The following is a 20,416-nucleotide window of genomic DNA, read 5'->3' on the forward strand; positions in this document are numbered from 1 at the left end:
GTCCTCTGACTGTCCCCTCTGTGTTATGTGTGAAAGCACCTGCCCCATTTAAAGAGCCCCATTTAAAGAGCATAAGATACTCACTGCCTTCCCTCCTGCCCAGTCCAGATCATGGGACATGACATTGATGGGTGGCAGTGTGGCAGAACTGAAAGAATATGAGCTTTGGAATCAGAAAGACCAGGATTTAAATTTGGCCCTTTCCCTTAGTAGGTGTGTGACCTTGGGCAAGTCACTCTCAGCTTCAGCTTCTTCATCTGAAAAACGGAGACAGATAAGATCTACCTCAGAGGATTGTTGTGATGATGAAATGACATTATGGAACTGATCCAACATGGACCTTGGTATCTAATAAGCTTCCGTCATGGGCACCTGGCAAAATTTGCCTTGTATTTCTAGTTAGTTGCATGCGGTACATGTCTCTCTTTCCAACCAGATCTTAAACTTGTTGAGGGAAGACACTATGTGTGAATATTTTTTTACATATATTTACTTTCTAAAGTAATATATTTTTCTGATTACAAATAATCATGTTAAGTTATACAAACTTCAAATATTGCAAACTACTTAACACAGAAGAAATCCACAATAACCTCCCCCGCTCCTCAACCAGAGAACAGCTATGAAGAGTTCAGAGTATTTTTCTCCAGTTCCCCGTACTATCATAGTGTTGTTTTTGTTTTGTTTTTACAAAAATGGGATCATTGTTGGGGGCGCCCAGTGGCATTGTGGTTAAGCTTGCACATTCTGCTTTGGTGGCCTGGGGTTCGCTGGTTCAGATCCTGGGCATAGACGTACACACCACTTATCAAGCCATGCTGTGGCAGGCATCCCACATAGACAGTAGAGGAAGATGGGCACGGATGTTAGCTCAGGGCCAGTCTTCCTCAGCAAAGAGAGCAGAATTTGTGGTGGATGTTAGCTCAGGGCTAATCTTCCTCAAAAAAAATAAAAGGGGATCATTGTTAAAGTATGATTCTCAAAATGTTAAAAAAAAAAGTTTTACACAAATAGAGAGTGAGCATGTGTCAAAGTTTAATTTTAAATCATGAAGGAGGAAGCCAGGAGTACGGCAGTTAACTCAAAAGAGGATATGAGAACTGGCATTTTATATATAGTCAGTTAAAAAAACAAAAGAATGCTGGGGGCCGGCCCCATGGCCTAGTGGTTAATTTCTGTGCACTCTGCTTTGGAGGACCGGGCCCAGTTTCTGAGTGGGGACCTACACCACTCGTTGGCGGTCATGCTGTGGCAGCAACCCACATACAAAATAGAGGAAGATTGGCACAGATGTTAGCTCAGGGTGAATCCTTCTCAGGTAAAAAGACGAAGATTGGCAACAGATGTTAGCTCAGGGTGAATCTTCCTCAGCAAAAAAACTAAAAAAAACAAAGAAATGCTAAAATAAGATTGCTAAGTTAGAATCAAAGCTGATTAATGTCCTACAGGGCAATAACTGAAATCGTGGTGTCTTCTTCAGGTGGACAGAAAATAATTACCATTGCATCTTAGCAGTTTTACAGAATTGCAAAAGGACTGGACCCCAATCAATTGTGTTAAATTATAATTCGTTAGACCAGAAGAATCAGATGACACCCAGGCCTGTTAGAAAATGCTCTTAACGTGACATTAAAGCCTCAAGTAATCATCTTTCCCTTTTGTATTAGTTTCCTAGTGCTGCTATAATAAACTACCACAAACTAGGTGGTTTAAAAAAAAAAACGAAAAAAAGAACACCTCTTCTTACAGTTCTGGAGGTCAGAAGTCCAACACCAGTTTCACCGGGCAGAGATCAAGGTGTCAGCAGGGCCCTGCTCCCTCTGGAGCCTCTGGGGGAGAGCCAACCTCCCTGCTTTTTATAGCTTCTAGAGCTGCATTTCTCAGTCTGTGGCCGCTTCCTCCCTCTTTGAAGCCAACAGTGTAACATCTTCAAATATCCCTGCTTTCATCTTCACATCACCCTCTCTCTTATACGGACCTTTATGATTACATCGAGCACACCCAGATGATCAAGGAGAATTCCCCATTTCAAGGTCAACTGATTAGCAACGTCGATTCTCCCCTTGCTTCCCCCTTGCCACGTCACCTCACATATTCACAGTTCCGAGGACTGGGATGTGGAGATCTTTCGGGGAGAGGGGCCTAATTCTTCTGATCACACCCTTGCTTTCAAATTCTGAGTAATTCTTCATAACCTCATCCTACACATTTTGTTCTACAGCTTCCTTTTTCCACTCAGCAATGCTGCACACATCTACCCCACTCTTCTGAATGGTTGCACAGTATTCTAATTATGGAATTGCCAGAATTTAATTGTTTCCCTCTAGAGGGAAACTTAAGTTGTTACCAGTTTTTCACTGTTATAAACAGTGCTGCAATGAACATTCCTATACGTATCTCTTTGCACAATTGTGTCTATGTTTTCATAGGAAAAATTCCTAGAGGTTAAAATTCTGAGACAAAAAGTATGCTCATTTAATTCTGACAAGTACTGACAAACTGCCTTCTAAAAATTTGTGCCAATACATTACTGTCATAGCAGTAATGTATGAGAGCGCTGTTTATCTCCAATGTCACTTATACTCCATATTTGGGATTCGCTTTTGAGTCTTTCAACATCTCCATAGCTTTAAGATATCCACATAGGTTTTCCTGGTACAAAACAAGAGTTTAATAATTGTTTGATGAATTGAAGGTTAGAACAATGCAAATCCACATGTACAACTCAGAGGGCTTGTCCTAACAATGATACATCGGTAACACAGCTAAGGCGTGCAAATGTGCCTTGAATATTATAAAGTGCTATTCAGATGGTAGTTATTATTTCCACATGTGGAAATGTGTTCTTTTCACACTTAGTTCTCACATTCCCCCACAGGTAGGCCTTGCTACTTCTGTTTCACATGGTATATGCGTTGTTGCCCAGGCTCATAACACATACTTTCCCTGTGTACTCCACAGGCTCTAAGGTCTAAAGCATGTGACTGATGGTGCCAGTCCTTCGGGAGGAAAGGCACGATACGATTATGGGCATATATGTCTCCTGAAGATAGGAATAAAGCCCAATAACAAAAGCTTCAGAGTATGAGGATCCCCATTCTTGGGTAGATAAATATTCTGGAGGGTCCAGAGTCAACTGATCTTATTCAAGTGACCTGAGGACTCCTCAGAGACAGAGCCCCATGGGTTTAGATGGAATGTCCTGGTGAGTACCCTATCCTACAGCCTCCCACCCCACCCTCACTCTTGGAAGTAGCAACCAACTCTGTAATGCTAAGAACCATGATCCTGTGAGGGACAGGTATTGAGGGGGCTAGCTGAAAGAGAGCCTAGGTCAACCTAGGCTCTCAGGACTGTGACAGCTGGGAGAGGGGCATTATTGCTGACCATCCACATCCCCTGGTCTGCTCTAGAACTAGGAGTCAGCTTCTCAGAGGGAGTAAGAGCAGTGCTGGCAAGAGGAAGTATAAGGGAACGAGCTTTGGCACGCCCCTGCCCCGCTCTGATGGTTGTGTCTGAGGAGGGAATTCACGCAAACCTGAATGGGCATTGCTCCCTTCAGTTTTATTCCCACAACCAGGGTCTGGAAGGTATATGTTTAAGAACAGTCAGGAGACGAAATCCTGAAACTAGAAAGGAAATGGGTTCCTCTACCATCCTCCCCACACACAAACTTCCCAACCCTCCCACCCTCTCAATACCAACCTACAAGTACATGTGAGCACACACTCAGTTTTCATCTCAGGCTTTTTAGGACTTCACCCTTCTCTGAGTGAACTGAGTGGTGTCCCCTGATAAGGAGTGTTTGTGGGAAGGAATGCTTGATATGAACTCAGCCATAGCCCAAAAAATATTCCAGAAACTAGTAACATTAAAATAATTTCACAGAGGACCTAAGAGGACTTAGAGGTTTGTGTCACGATTAAGAATGTAAGCTCTGGAGCTAGAGCGCCTGAGACTGAATCCTGGCTCTGACACTAGCTGTGACCTTGGGCAGCTCACTTCACTTTTCTATGCCTTAGAATCTTCATCTGTAGAATTGGGAATAAAAGTACCTACCCTTATGAGAGTTGTTTTGAAGACTGAATGAAATAATGCATATAAAGCACCATGCCAGACATGTAGTGAGTGTTCATAAATATTAGCTATTGTTCAATTCTCCTACAGTGTCTCACTGTATGTATGTTCTATGTCCATAGTCTTCAAAGCACTTATGGAGCAAATAAAATTGACAGCTAATAGTTTATTTAATACATTTCCTTAACAATATCTGTTGTTACAATGGCCTCTTTCCTCCAAACTTCATGTTTCTGCCTTCCTTTCTCCAAACCCACTTGCTGGCCCCATCTCTGCCTCCTCTCCCACTCAGTAAGACATGCCCCTATACAAATACCCTATGTTGCTTTAAGATTTCAAAGAGTAAAAAGAAAGTAGTCAGTTAAAGAAGTGTTCGCAGATGGAAGGGGGCACTTTCTCTGCCCTACCACCATATTCCACAATTCCTTCTCCTTTGTATCTAGAAGCTTGCTGTGGAACAGAAAGGCCACCACCTATAGGAGGTTCTGAGGGTTCATTTGCATAATGTGTCACTAGCGTCTCTTCTCCTTGGGCAAGGGCAGCAGGTTTTTCCGGTCAGAAGCTGCTCCACACCCTCGCCCTAAACTTCCTGCGTTCCTGGGATACTAAGTCACCGAGGCTGGGGAGGATAAGTGGGCAAAAATATGCCTGGTCCAGGACCAAGGCACACTTTTCTGCCCTGCATATCTCCACTCCAGCTCTAATTGGCTTGCCTCTCTCAGTGTGCGTCTCTATGTTCCCAAAGCACCCACCCCTTAAGTAGCTGATTCACATGGCTTTTATGGACCAAATTATAGTTCTACACTGCTCTTGCTCTTAATGGAGGGCATATTAACCACTGGGGAGAAACTCCTGCTTGAATTCCAAAGAGGTGGTGTGTTCTTCTGGAGGTCTGATAGATCATTTCTTTCAAATTCTGAAATACACAGTCAGAAGACGGCAGTGTGAGCTTTTCATGACAACAACCTAAGTCTCTTCTTCAACATGAAAGATGGAATGAGGGAGTTGGGTTAAAAAAGGAAATCTCCACCGTTCCAAAGCAAGTCAATTTACTCTCCCACAAATTAAATATCCAATCTTTTCAGCCCCAAACAGTGGCTGAGGATGGGAAAGCCACACTTGACCTGCCAGGAAATAGGACAATCCTAGCTAATATCCCTGCTACTTAGAAGAGGGAGCTCCCCCAACATAATATCCTGACACTGGATAAGAGGAAGGGAAATGGCTAAGGATAAATTCTTAGCAGGACCCCAAGAGTAAAACTGGATGAGGATGAGAAGCCTTAGGGCAGATTGTTCACACTTCCTTGCAGCATTGTGGCGGTCACAACTGGCACATGCTACCAGGAGTTCTTCTCACTTTCCTGGTTTCTGAGGAGCAAGCAGTAGGTAAATGCTGGGATACTTGGTCCCAATAGGCAGTGGCCATAGTATCTTCAATTCCTTGGTTACCTCAGAAGTATCCAGCTGACATCCCCATCAAAATGCCCAACTTATATGAGACGTAATATGGAGATACTTGAGAAAGGGAGAACTGCATTCACCCGCTGGGGGTGTGGGAATGAGCAGAAGGTTTATAAACATACGCTCCTTATTAGAAAATAAAATCCTGTGGGCAGAAACCAGTACAGACAATGCTTTAATGAGATCTGGTTTCCTTCCTCTGCTTTCACTCTGCCTTGGAGTATTAGCCACCGTCCCAACCCCAAACAGCATGAAGTTGATGTCCCAGCTTCTCTCTCCCCTAAAAAACCAAAACAACAAAATACTCAGGACAGGAGCAGACACAGAGCAATCTTCACTTCTTCTACACATTAGAAACATTTTTGACTACAGTTCAGCTTCTCTGAGGTCCACATCAAGTAGTAAAATGCCAAGAGAATAGAAAAGCTGGGTTGGAGGGAATCCCTGATAATGAGACACAAAGTGAGAGAGTTTACTCAAGCACTCCACTCAACAAGCTGGAGGCCCATGCAGGTCCCTGAGAAGGAGAGTCATTCTGGCTTAGGCCCTGAAGGAATCCCACTCTGCAGCCCCTCCTCAGAGTGAAAAGAGAGGCCCCTGATGAATGATCACTAGTAATACCCTAATGGAGAGCTAACTCGTTTGGGGAGCAGCTCTTTTAATAGTTGGAGTTTTCTTCTTAACCAGAGTTTCCCATTGGAATTAAAAGACCTCAGCCATGCTTATAGTTACAGGTTCCACATTAATCAGACTGTTCCTGGCAAGGTCCCATAGCCAGTTAGTGGTCACATCCTCTGATCAGTCAGGATATATTCTGGTGGGATTCCGGGCCTTCAGCTTAGCCCTGGGAAAGCTCAGTAACGCCTCAAGCAAATAAGCAGAGCTAGAAGGTCAGAGGAGTCTTAGGTACATGGAGGTAAGTTATCCCACAGGGCAGCCAGATAGCTGCCCTGGGTGGGAGGAGGATGAACCTGACCCTTCCAGGTATATAGTGGCTATACCTGGTGTCCAAACATAGCAGTCAATCTTAAGGAAATAAAACTTATTTGGGGGCTGCTCTTTCTTCTGACAGGCTTTACCAGAATACCCAGTGGGTATTCACCCATGAGCCTTGCCCTCTCCTTCAATTTTGCAGTTGCACTTGGCAACCCCCAACCGATCCCAAAATACCCAGGAGACAGAATCAGACAATGCTTTGCCTTGTTTCAGCATCCACGGATGGCTCCAAGTCCTCAACCCTGCCCCGAGGATGCCGGCGGCAGCAGACACAGTGGAGGTAGTCTACTACATTGTGGGTGAAGAGCGAGCGCAATGGATGCAAGTACTGGAAGAAGAGGAGCATGAAGCCAATGGAAATTAGATAAGCAATAATGAGCTGCAAGGCAATCAAGGAATGACAGTAATTCAGTAACACTTTCACTCCAAAGAACTTAAAAACCAAGACCATGATCACATTCTCTACCAATCTCACACTATAGTGCAGGCCCATATGTCCCCAGTTCTGACCTTTGTCAACAAGGTCCCTGTCTGCCAACTTCAACTGTAAGGCTGACCAGCAAGAGAAGTTGATGCCAGCATAGAGGACAGTAATGGAAATCAGCACCACTAGGGTGCCGACCCTGCTGAAATTCTTCTCAATATTATTGGGCATCTGGGCACCGCTCCTCCAGAACTTAACCCAAGGCTCAAAGAGGATGATCAGGAAGTTGAGCAATAAGAAGGGCAGAGCCTTCAGTTTCAAGGTGGCTGAGAAGAGCACCAGAATCATGAGGCGGGATGTGATCTCCAAAGTCCGCCAGATGGTGATGCAGAGGACTTCTAGCGGCCCAAGGCGAATCTTGTATTCATCGTACTTGATCTGGATAGCCAACATATTGCAGAGGGTAGCCCCATAGGTGACAGATATCAGGGAAAAGACCATTAGCACAGCTGTAAGGAAAAAAAAAAAAAACAGAAAAAAATAGGCAATCAGTCAATGTTGGTGGTGAAACTTGGACTCTGACCCAGAGGTCCAGAGAGATGATAGGAGAGATTTGAGGGCCCCAGTTAAGAGCAAACTCATGTGTGATCACAGCTGTGTAAACAAAAAGCATGCACAGAGAGAAATAAACTAAAATATATTTTTTATGATAGGGATTATACCAGTTTTTTCAATCTTTTTTCCACATTTCTCTAATTTTCCAAATTTCCCATGATGAACATACACTGTAATACTTTAATAATCAGATAAATGTACAAAATGAGTTTTTTTTTTAAAAGAGTGGGTCTCAGAACTAGCATTGAGAGGTCACTAACATAAAGGGAGAGGGCAGCATCTACCTGATGAAACAAGCTTCTAAGTGAACAATGGAGGCAGAAAGAACTCAATCTGAAAAACTCCAGTCTCAGAGAACGCCTCTGGTAATATAAGTCCCTTCTTTGATGTATATCTTCCTCAAGGAACTAATCTTGTTTGTGTGTGCTTCTAGAATGTGTCAAGATGTGCACTGGGAATTCTATGGGAGCAGAAGGGCTCATGTCTATTTTGTTCACTGCTGTGTCCCCAGAGCACAGCACACTGCCTGGAATATAGTACGTGCTCAATAAGTGTTTGTGGCCTTACTGGAGAATCCTGGGTTTAGAAAGGCAGCATAAAATACCTATGATTAGAAGCCCTTGGTTCAGCTGCATGGGAGCTTGTGCAAGTCACTGAATATCTGTGTGCCTCAATTTCCCAATTCAGTGAGATACTCTAGAGTTGCTTGTATTAATACCAGCAACGTCAGTTCAGCACCCCAATGCTTTGGTATACCTTAGGAATCCTCAAATTTCAGCAGAGTGGTTTAAAAGCTTAAAAGCTCTGTTTCCTAGCCCATGATCTCCACAACATTCTATGTTAGAGCAGAGGCCTTGAAGGGTCAGGATGCTCCCTAATCTGCTATACTAGGTCTCAACTATAGATCACAGTGGCCTTTTCGTTTTCTTCCTTTGTATCAAAGGATACCGACCACTAAGAAAAATCTAGTGCTCTCAAGGAAAGTGGGAGGCCCGAGAGGTACTCATCCAAAAGGAAAGCTGGAGCTTTCTGTTCCCATAAAAATGCTGAATCCAGGGAACTAGAGCCGTGGAGATGTCAAAGCAATGTGCAAGAAAAGCAAAGACCCTCCCATGGAAACCCAAAAGGAAGCACGGCTTTGTTTTTTGAGATCTTTTTCCGCTCTAAGTAGAGTGTTGGAATCTCAGAGACTGGAATGGGAGACTTCTTTTTTAAGAGTTTTTTAAAAAATTATTTTATTGAGGGCATATTGGCCTCAATATGTACATATGTACATGTCACATTGTGTAAATTCCAAGTGTACATTATTATACATCAGTTTCTGTATAGTCTGCATTGTGTTCACCATCGTCTAGTTTTTACCTGTCACCAAACATGTGTGCTCTTTGATGTCTTTTGCCCTCCCCTCACCCCCTTCCTCTCTGGTACCCAATAATCTGTTCTCCTTATCTACGTGTTTGTTAGGGAGACTCTGTTAAAGTGGCTACTCTTAGCTTTATTTTTATTTTTTTCTAGTTTTATTGAGATACAATTGACATATAATGTTGTATTAGTTTAAGGTGTACAACATAATGATTTGATAAACTCTTAGCTTTATAAACCACTCTCAATCTCAAGCCTCACGAGCTGATGCTCCTTGTGGAGTTGGCAATGTCAGAACATATGTACATCTAGCCAAGTGTCGTGATGCTTTCCCTTAAATTAGAACTCATTTATTGATGGTAGTGTAATAAAAGGAAGAAAGCCTGATGCTTCCAATAAATGTAAAAACACCTTCCATCTGTCTCCCTACAAATAGACTCATGTCATAAGAGATCATAATGCTGCTAGTGAATATGCTCATCTATGCTGATCCAGATGGTCTCCAAGAGAAAAAGGGACTAGAAAAAGGGTAGTAAGGAGAAGACAAGAGAGTGGGTGAAATGAAGAAAACTAAATCAAAAAGTTATTGACAAAATCTTAAAAGAGACAGTATTGTCAGAAAGTTTTTAATAGGAAAAATTACTGAAGAATTGAAAACAAGGTCTTTGAGAAAACTTCCCTTACATCCTTTGTATAGTGATATTGTTAGAAACACGTCTCCGAAGGCAGACATCCTGGACTCCAACTCAATCTTTGCCATCTATTACTTATGGAACCTTGGGGAACTTGCTTAACCTCTCAGTGCCTCTGTTCCCTCATTTGTAAAATGCGGATAATAATAATAATTATCTCATAGGGTTGTTGTGAAATTCAATGAAATAATTACACATAAAGGGCTTAGAGAAACGCCTGGAACATGGCAAATGCTATCTGCTAGCTCCTATCATCATCATCATCATCATTGCCTATTTCCAGAAGCATAGTAGATGTATTTACTTTATTTAGGCACTACCTTGACACTTAGGAAATCAGGTGATTTTAAAACTGATAGAACTAAGAAATAAGCCTTACGAAAATGTGCAAGACCTCTAGCAAGAAAACTATACAACTTTAGTGAGTATATTAAAAAATATTTAATGAAGTACACTTCAGTAAAGTTGTATAGTTTTCTTGCTAGAGGTCTTGCACATTTATGCCATAGATTGTGGTGATGTTCCATGGATATATACTTATCTCCAAACACATCAAGCTGTATACATTAAATAGGTATAGCTTTTTGTATAGCAATCATACTTCAAGAAAGTGGTTTAAAAATATTTAATCAAGTGGAAAAGTTTATTATCTTCTAATATGAAATTGATTGATCCTGTAAAAATATAAATTCCCTCCAAAATAACCTAAATAATTTAATGCAATCCCAATCAGAGTCTCAATGCAATGTTTTTTCCTTTGTTGTTGTTATTGTTTTGCTTTGTTTTATTTTTTGGTGGGAGAATTGACAAATTGATTGTGGAAATTAACCTATCTGGAAGATCAGGCTAAACCACTCTACCAGATATGAGTTGTGAAAGGCCTTTGCAAGAAAGGTACAAGATCTAAAAGCAATAAAGAATTTGAATACACAAAAGTTTAATACTTTAGAATGCCAGAAGATACCACAAGTATATTTTATATATTCATATACTGTGTTGCACATGTGTGTTGGACCTGTGTTACATGTATGACATGTACATACACATCTAAAATATGTGAGTATGTACACACACACAACATTATACAAATGTATACATTTACACTTATCCACAGCAGGGAAAAGATTAATAGCCAAAATAAGTAAATAGCTTCTACAAATTAATGAGAAAAAGACATCACTAGAAAAAGTGAGTAAAATATATAAATAAGCAATATAAAGAACACACAGAATGACCAAACATGAAAAGATGCTCAGCTTCATTCATAATTCAAGGGAGCAAATTATTAAAACAATCAGTCATTTTATAATTATACAACTAAAAAATATTTAGTTTACGATATGAAGAAATAGGCATATTCATACACCGTTGATGGGAATATAAAGTCATACAACCTTTGGGAGGGTTACTTGGAGTGCAGATAAAATTCTAAACATGCAGATCCTTTCACCCAGCAATTCTGCTGCTAAGAGTTTTATCCTACAGAGTCTCATTCCAGCCCACAGATACGGATAAAGATGTTCACTAGAGCATACTTTGCAATTAGAAAAAAACTTTTCTGCATGGAAAAATTAGAAACAAACTGAAATCCTACCAATAGAAGACTAGGGAAATAAGAAAGAAGGTCCAATTCATAGGAGGGAAATATATACTATATAGCATGATTATTACTATATGTATATATAAATAACCGTTGAAGAAAGATATATTGGCATACTTTTGGAAAAGGCATGTTGCTGAACAGAAAGTTTAATACAGTTCTTTTTTGACAAAAATATACATACATATATGTTGTACGTATGTTTATATTTGCATAGTAAAAAGAAGTCTGGAAGGATAGATACTGAATGGTCAATAGAGATTACCTTTGGGGAGTGAGATTACATCTCCTATTTTATATATATTCTGTATGGTTTTGAATCTTTACCATAGCCATATCTGATTTTTATAACTAAAAAATAAGGACCAAAAATACTAATACATGACCATGGTAAAAATTTCTTTTTTTTTTTTTTTTGAGGAAGATTAGCCCTGAGCTAACATCTGCCACCAATCCTCCTCTTTTTGCTGAGGAAGACTGATGCTGAGTGAACATCCATGCCCATCTTCCTTTACTTTATATGTGGGATGCCTACCACAGCATGGCTTGCCAAGCCATGCCTTGTCCGCACCCGGAATCCGAACCAGCGAACCCCGAGCCACCAAAGCGAACGTGCACACTTAACCACTGCACCACCAGGCTGGCCCCCAATCATGGTAAAAATTTCAAACCACATAGAAGGGTATAAAGCAAAAAGCAAAAGTCAGCTGACTCCTCATTTTTCTTGCATATCTTTCTAGAAATTTTCTGTGCATATACAATTAGCTGTAGGGCAATCAGTTTGTGCATGTATTACCTTTATAATGTATACATATTTTAATTATGTGATTTGATGATCCTCAAAATTCTCAAGAGGAAAAGCATCATCATTTCCAGAGATTTTTCTCCTTTCACTACTGTCAATTCTAGGTATGTGAAAAGTTTCAAAACCAACTTCATGAACAATTCTTAATGGAGAAAAAGAGAAAAGAGGGCAAATTTCCTCTTTACAATTATGTGAGAGATGGGCCTTTGCCAAGCAGAGTCAGCACCTAATAATAAGGAAATGGTCCAAAGCTGGACCCACAGCTGTACCAGCTCCAGCCCAAGCAGATGAAGTTAATCTCAGGCTGTTAAAACTCATGAACACTAGCTCATCTCGACTTTGAGGAGACATTTCATCCTCTGCTAGAGGTCTTACTCACCTCAGGGTCCCTCTTTTACAACATCCTTCTTAATTTGGGGGGAAATTAAGACAGGCACCTCTTTGGTAACTTCCTCCAAAGATCATAGAGAAGGTCGGAACTGGGACCAGGCCTGAGTCTCATCAGTACTCATTCCACACCCCTTTTCTTTCTCCCCACTGGAGTTGGGAGGAGTGATTAAATCAGTGGTTCCCAAATGTGGCTGATCAGAATCAACTGGGGTACTTTCAAAAAATACAGATTCCTGGCCTCCCTACAATCAGATTGCTGCAGGTCCAAGGAAAAAATGTAATTTTAAAAAGAGGCTTTCACCCAGTAATATATTTTCTCATGATCAGTAATATTTGTGAGCCTCTTATTTAAAGATAGCCATCCCCAAACCAAAACAAACAAAGAAACAACCTCAGTACAATTTAAACTCTCTGGACTAGGGAAAATGTCCTACTGATTGCTGGTTTTACTAGCTGCTTCTGGACCCAGAGAGGGTTTATCTGTGGCAATTTTAGTCTATATAGCTTACCCCAGTTTACGAAATCTGGCAGGCGTGAGATGTCTGGCTCTCTAAGTTTTTTGATTATCTACCCATACTGTCCAACAGAACTTTCTGCAATGATGAAAACGTTCCGTAATACCTGTGGTGTCCAACACAGTAACCACCGGCCATATGAGGCTATCGAACACTTGAAACATGGGTAGTATGCCTGAGGAAGTAAACTTTTTATTTTATTTTAATTTAATAGCCACCTGAAGCTAGTGGCCAGTGTATTGGACAGCTCAAGTTCCGATTTCTAAGACCATTGATTTAAGTGGAGCCCTCCCGTCTCCTGACCCAACTCACCTCTACCCAGGGGAACCTCTGCAGAGATCAGGGTCACATAGAGCTGATAGGTCAGCTGGGGCACTGAGCCCAGAAAGGCTTGGATCTGTGACATACGTTTGTAGGCATTGCGGTGCATAGCCAGGGTCCGGATGGAGTGGCCCACCTCCCATTCTATCAGCACCTCCTCGCCATTTATTAGCATCTTCTTTCTGGTGAGGCTGACATAGGGCTCCTCCTGCCCCTCTTTCTTCCACAGTGTGAGGTACTTAATCATGGCCTCCAAACATCTGCAGAAGTAAAGCATCATGGGAACTTAACTAAAGCTGTCTTGGGAGGGGAGGTTGTAGTGAGGGGGAAAAATAGCTCGGGGAGGCTGTGTTATGTTTTGCCATTTCTCTCCCATCCTACTCATTTCACATGAGTCAAAGAGTTGGTTGTGCCTTCTACAAGTTACTTGAGCCCAAATCCTTTTTTGTTTGGTTGGTCATTGACTGACCTAAGAACACCATTTGGGAAGTATTTCTTTGGGTACTTAAGGAATTGCTTTGTCTCCTTAAGAATGAGCCTGTAGTAGACAAGTGCCTTGAACACAAAGATATTAAGTAAATAATGTGTTGAGAAAGATGAAGGTTCCAGAAGGCCCTGGTTTTCATAACACCTCCAGTTTCTGAGGTAAAGCATTCCCTATTCAAGGCATTCTGCTCCATAATTGGGGCTTTTGAGCTCTGTTTTTTCAAGAGAGAGTGACAACTATGACTGTCTCAGCCAAAAAGTCTTGGAGGAGATCTGGAAAAAACTTCTCATACACAGGAAAGCCATTTAGCAACAAAAGTACTTAAAAGACTTGACAACTCACAACCAAATATGCTATATACCTAGGGAACTGCAAAAGATCTCTCGAAAGGTTTCTTTTGGGGCCTCTTGATCTGTTTAGGAACAACAGCCTTTTAAACTTGATTCTTTCTTTACAAAGAGTAAAACATCCTTATGAGAGCCTATCACCCTTGAAATAGTGTTAAGACCACATTTCCTGCTGTACCCCTCCCATCTCCTCCATATCAATAAGAAGTCGTTAGTAGTTCTGATGTGTTGAACAGAAGAGAAACAACATCTTGTTGAACATCTTGTTTTGGAACATCTGAGTTACTACTTCCCCCATTCATCTTGAATGGAAATTGTGGACTATTTCTTATGACAAGTAACAACATCTTGTAGAACATCTTGTTTTGGAACATCTGAGTTACTACTTCCCCCATTCATCTTGAATGGAAATTGTGGACTATTTCTTATGACAAGTAACAACATACGTGATGAAAATTAAGACATTTTTCCTGACAGACAGGGGCAGGGGTTGTATTTATCCTGCCCAAAGCTCTTAGCACATAGTGGGAATTTGATAGATATTTGCTGAGTAAATGAAAAGAGTGGGAAGGAAGAAAAGAATATAGGGTGAGAAATGACGGGAGGAGGGGATAATAATAACCGCAACGTAACAGAAAAATAGACCAAAGACAAGCTCAGAGATTTATTTGCTCTCTAGGCCTTTGGCTCCTAAAAGGAAGGTTTAGAACAAGTCCGGTTGCCAACCTCCATACGATCCCTCTGAGATCGTTGCCTGCGTGCCAGCCTGAAGCGTGTAGTTGGAAACATTCACTTTCTAGGGACAAACTCTAAAACCCAGGACAGAAAAAGATGGAAAAAGAGAACCGAGAAGAAAAAAGTGACATTCTCTTCCTGTTCAGGGAAAATGCATAAACGCATTTCCAACAAAAGATTTTAGATTTCAGTCCAAGCCCATCAATGATACTGCGAATAAAATATTGGGGGAAGCAATGGCATGAAGCATTCTTTACGCTTCTATTCTTACGGTTACTTACTGGTTTAAGTAAGGGTGTTTGCCATGCTTATAAACTTCAGTAAATTAGAGTACATTTTCATTTCCAGAAGTATCTTTGCATTTCATAAAAGAGAGCCAGGCCCTCCAAATACTTTCACGTGCTTAATAGCACTCATCAAGTTCCTACCTAGCTAAAATGTAATTTGCCTTGAAAATAAGCCTATCAAGGACATAGTTTATGAGCTTTTAACTATTTTTTCCCTGCTATGGGGTTAGCTGACAGAGATTATAAATGCTTTCCAATCATTTTTTTTTCTTCTTCTCCCCAAAGCTCCCCAGTATACAGTTGTATATTCTAGTTGTGAGTGCCTCTGGTTGTGCTATGTGGGACGCCGCCCCAGCGTGGCCTGATGAGCGGTGCCATGTCCGTGCCCAGGGTCCGAACCAGAAAAACCCTGGGCCACTGAAGCGGAGCGCGCAAACTCAACCACTCGACCACGGGGCCGCCCCCGCCAAATCATTTCTAATGGAAGCTAAATGACAAAAATGAAATACGGTACTCAACACTCCATATGGAGGGTCCAAATCAAGGATGGCTTGGGAGGCCACAAAGCAAATAAGGGAAGTCAAAACTGGGGACTGGGGCGGTTTTTGCTGATATTTGCTTCTTGAGAGTGCTTGATCTGTTAACTCAATATACTGCATTTGAAAAGGGAAAGAAGAATGGTTTCCTTGTTCCTTAGTGACATCTCTAAATTTCCTGGTTCCAAGTGCAAGATGAGGTCTTCCCTTTACAGCTCAACTTCAAAGATTTAGAACTGGAAAGGATCTTTAGATTAACCTAGTCCCAAGGTTGCATATAGGCCAGTTGAGTCACATCTGACCAACAGCTGTGGTTTGTTTGGCCCATACTGTGTTTTAAATTAGTCGCCAAAATTTAAAATCATGATATTTCACATGAAATCCTGTCTTGGAAGACACTCCTGAAAAGTTGGGGGATCTGGCAATACTGGGTCTGACATCCAACAGGGAGACAATGGGCTGGAGCTGCAGAGCAGCTGCCTCCTGTAGGCAGATCATGTGGCCTCCAGACTGCCACTGTACTCACGACTCTCCGTCATTTCTCTAACACTGAGACTTCATTTTCATTTATCATCACACATGAAGCTACTGTTTCTTTCATACTTGGCCTGCTTCACTCATTTATGACACCTGCCTGGCCCTGTAAGCGTCTGAATTTGAGACCCGTGATCTAGCCCAACTCATTTATTTTACAGATGAAGGAACTGAGGTCCAAGGCATCTTCAGAGATTTCACGAAGGTCATGCAACTAGTCAATGACAGAGGGAGGACTAGATTCCAGGACTTCTGAATTCCAGGCCACTGTTTCTGTTGATAGCCCATATTTTCTCTGATGGAGCCTAATCGATTCCTCCCCATTTACACATATATTGATAAAAAAATTCTAAGGGAGAAGTTTCATCCTTAGTTTCAGACTGTGTTTACTTCTCTAAGAATGAACTATCTCCCCATTACAATTACAATATCAACACTCTGACCCACATTCCTCAGCTGACTGCAGGTTTCTGCCTCTCTTGCAATAAAGACAAACTTGGTCCATTCCTTCCTCCTGAACTCATAAATTTTGCAACATCTCCCTATCTTGAAAATGTCATAGCATTCAAATGAGATGGTGACACAAATACCTGTCTCCCTAGGATAAGGCACACCCTTGCCCCTTAAAGGCAATGTGAATGGAAAGACTTGGTACTATTACATTGTGCTACAGCATCCAGATAGAGAGGTGGACTGTCTTTCTTTGCCCCCTTCTAACTGTGTGCCTTTATTGCAGAAAGATACAAAGAGATAAACAGGAGGTGGATGAACTGAAAGACAATAATGAAGTACAATGGGTTGGGGTACCAGATGACCACAGATGGCTTAACATATTTTCTAGATGACAAATAACTCTGGAAAATTTGAAAATGGTGGCAGCACCAGTCCAAGCAGCTCAGGGTAAAGAAACTGAATGTGAGATGGGATGAAGTGGGGAAGGAACTTTCCTCCAATTTACAGAGCATCTAAAAGGCAAAGTCCAAATAACACACGCTGAAGCTCCCGCCTGTGTGCACAGTGACCACATCAGTTGGTCCCATACCAATTTTCAAAACCCAATTCCAGATAGTAAACATTGTCTAATGAGGTCTTACCAATGATACCATACCTAGTTTTGGAACACAGGTACATGCCACATGTTCATTGTGGTGGCATTTAAGATTTCAGATAAGATTTTTTTGGATGGTAAACAGGGAAGCCAAGAGTGGGAAGGAATGGGAGAATTGAGTAGATTAGAGGCACAGTACCAGTCTTGTACATATTAGCTTCATCTTTCTCTGCACAAATCTGGGGGGCGGGGAAGGAAGAGATTAAAAAGTTGCTCACCTGATAACAGGTCCCAAGAGGATTAGATGCATAAACAGTGATAGCGGCTTGTCTTTGGCCAGATCTCTGTGGACAAAAATGAGGGTCAACTGGACCATAATGGATGAAAACATAAAAAAGGAAAAGGTGTATGCCATCCAGTAGGTTTCACTATTCTTTCGATAGATTCTAACCACGTACAAAGCAGACGCAGCCTCCCCACAGTACAAAAAGGTGGAGAAGAGGATGCCAAATGGAAAGGTAAATCGGGGGTTGGCCCCACGGATGACATTTTCCTCCAGAGATGAAATGGGATCCAGGCTTGGCTCCTCAGGAATTTCATAAACGCGGTCCATTGTCGAGGTTCTGAGCGTCGTGGTCTGGTCTTCAGAGCATCCCCCACCCCTACCCCCCAAGAAAACTCTGTAGCCACTGCAGTCCAAGTATTAGCGAAGAGAGCAGTCAAGTCCGATTCCAGAATCTACTAGTTAGAGCAGGGGACTCCTCTCTTCTAGTCTCAAATTAGACTTGGAGTCTGGGATGGAGAGCCCAGCAGTACCACTTTGAACTTGACTCTCGATTGGTCCAGGATTCGTCAATATACGTGATGTGAAACTTGGACAAGACAAAAGCAATCATCTTAGCGCCTAGTCCAGAGTCCAATTCCAGGCTCGTGAAGGGCCATGGGAACAGCTGTTCCCATGGCGGCTTCTTTTGCAGACCCCAAGGTAGGGGGGTAGCCACGCTGTCCTGGCACCAACACTCAGCAGCAGTGCCCTCTCAAACCAGCCGAGAACTGAGCCAGAGAAGAAGAGGGGGCGCAGCCTGAGCGTCCTTTCGCGGATTCAGTTTAGTGCCTAGCTACCCTAGGTATTGCTAGGCTGTGGCTCTTAGCTCGCCCGCTCGCCGGCGCTCTCAGGATCCGCGCTGCGTTGAGGGTTCTCAGGATGGCTCTTCGGATTCCCCAAGCTCTGCCCCCAAGGCAGCCGGGCCAGGGGCAGAGGAAATGCCACAACCCTGCCCCCGAGCTCAGTCTCGGGGGAGAGGAGCAGAGCGCGTGCGCGCGCGCTCCAGGATCGAGAGAAAGGTGGAGGGGCTTCTTTTCCACGGAGAAACTTTCCTATCGAGATGCACGACGTGCGGGGCGCCAAGCCAGCCGGGCAGATGTCGCCAAACTTTTGGGCGCCCTCTGCTGCCGGGGTCCTGCCTGGCCCGCGGTTCCAGCTGTGAGAGGTCTGCTGCTTCGGGAACTAAGGCACCGACGGCGGGGCGGACGAAATGGGAGAGACAGCTGAGGCCAAACAAAACCAGCCTGCGAGTTGCAGGGCGGGCAGCGAAGGATGCTCGGCGTGGAGAGGCGCGACAAAAAGCGGCTTGGGCCAATCCTCAGAAGCACTTCTCACCACAATCCCTGGAACAGGGGGGGAGCCACAGCTTTCCTCTTCCCCAAGAGCAGCAGAAACGCCCACTTCTACCCCGCCCTCCCTAACTTAGCTTGCTCCCACACTCGCTCAACCCACGCGGTTCCGCAGGTGTGTCTCTCTCGGCCTCCGGGTTGAACCTCCCTAGGTCCTATTGCCCTCCAGATAATATCACGGTAAGACAATAGGACGGGGCGGGGGGCGGTGCAGAGACCTGGGAGGCAACTGGGTCAGAGAGTTTCCTATCCAGGCCAAACTGTATGCAGCAGAGGGAAGACAGAAAAGGGGGAGGGGGGGTGTCAAGACTCAAGGTCAGCCCACAGACACTCAAAGCTCATTCTATGCCTTGATTTCTCTACTTGCAAAATGAGGCCAGGATAGGAACTTTAGAATGAACTTTCAGGTCTTTGGCTGGAAGGTTCTGAAGAAGTGCCAAATCCTAAAGAGACCGGAGAGGAGCCAAGCGAGCTGTTAGTGAAAACTGAGAGGGGTGTCTCAAAGAGCTCTGAAAACTGCCTGGATTCTGAAGAGCAATCCTCCCCCACCTCACTGAGCTTTTGTTTTCATGGCTTCATTTGCATAATTCTAAACCCCAGAGAAAACGAGAAAACATCTGCCTCCTGGTAACATAAATGTAGCAGAGCCTGTGCCAATCTTTTGCTGCGGGAAGTCAGTAAAAAGAATCTATGTGCGGAGTGGCTAAGTGGCGGCCACCAAAATGATGCCCTCAAGAAAGACTCAGTCTTGTCGTTGTGTTGGTTTTTAAGACTCCTGCAATTGCTGCCTCTTTTCTCCAGGGCTAATTCAGGGAGAGATCAACTTCTAAAGGGTGTTACCTTGAAGCAGACACCCCATCTTGGTCTGCACCTGTGCTAGCAGCTGGGTTAGCAGGCTGATCCTTCCCCCTTTCTGTTTCACAAGGCAGTTCAAGACTATCTGAGAACACGTCACACAGAGTGTCGACTGGTTGGGACTTTCCAACTGGCACAAGGTTCTCCACCAACAATATGTGGTGCAGAACTTCTTGCGGGCTTCTAAGAACCTGTTCTCAAGATAGATCTCAAGTAGGGTGAAAAACTCATCTCAGTTTGCTGAGCTGGGATGAGGTGGTCACCCTAGCATGGGAGACTGAAGCTAGGAAGAATGCAGAATCCCAATGTTTTTCTTTTAGCCTTTCCTCCTCCTTCCCTGTACCCTCCTCACTCCCCAAATACACAAATCTACAAGGCCTTCCTATTTTGTTCCAAAACAACTCCTTCTGTCTGCCACTCAAGGCTCTCTCTATCACCACACTACTTGCCTCTCCAACTTCATTGCCCACGGTACACATCCTTTGCTCCAGTCCAGCAGGTTTTCTCATTAAATCATAGTTACCTTGCTCACTCCCACCTCTGTGCCTTGTTGAGGCTATTTAAAGCCCCCTTCACTCTTTTCCCCCTTAGTCCAAACCCTAACCTTCCCTCAAGGGTCAGCTCAAGCACTACCTCCTCTAAGAAACCTTCTC

The 20,416-nt window shown here is 43.0% G+C and overlaps 1 protein-coding gene across 1 annotated transcript; it reads right to left on the minus strand.

Annotated features, from left to right (window-relative positions):
* Positions 1–4,236: 4,236 nt before the first annotated feature.
* Positions 4,237–18,903, minus strand: XKRX (XK related X-linked). The gene is made up of 3 exons (XM_014859680.3): positions 17,513–18,903; positions 13,252–13,520; positions 4,237–7,469 (listed from the first exon to the last, which is right to left on the minus strand). The coding sequence occupies exons 1-3, from the start codon at positions 17,845–17,847 to the stop codon at positions 6,724–6,726; spliced, it is 1,350 nt and encodes a 449-aa protein (XP_014715166.1). The 5' UTR covers positions 17,848–18,903; the 3' UTR covers positions 4,237–6,723.
* Between the last annotated feature and the right edge of the window lie 1,513 nt (positions 18,904–20,416).

The sequence above is a fragment of the Equus asinus genome, chromosome X (genome assembly GCF_041296235.1).
Source record: "Equus asinus isolate D_3611 breed Donkey chromosome X, EquAss-T2T_v2, whole genome shotgun sequence".
Taxonomy (NCBI): Eukaryota; Metazoa; Chordata; class Mammalia; order Perissodactyla; family Equidae; genus Equus; species Equus asinus.

Bases quoted from the DNA above. Each gene is read 5' to 3' on its own strand.
- XKRX (XM_014859680.3), bottom strand. From the start codon at position 17,847: ATGGACCGCGTTTATGAAATTCCTGAGGAGCCAAGCCTGGATCCCATT. The intron at 13,521-17,512 runs GTGAGCAACTTT...TTACTTCTGCAG, and splicing joins CTCTTGGGACCTGTTATCAG to ATGTTTGGAGGCCATGATTA. The intron at 7,470-13,251 runs GTGAGTTGGGTC...TTTTCCTTACAG, and splicing joins AGAGGTTCCCCTGGGTAGAG to CTGTGCTAATGGTCTTTTCC.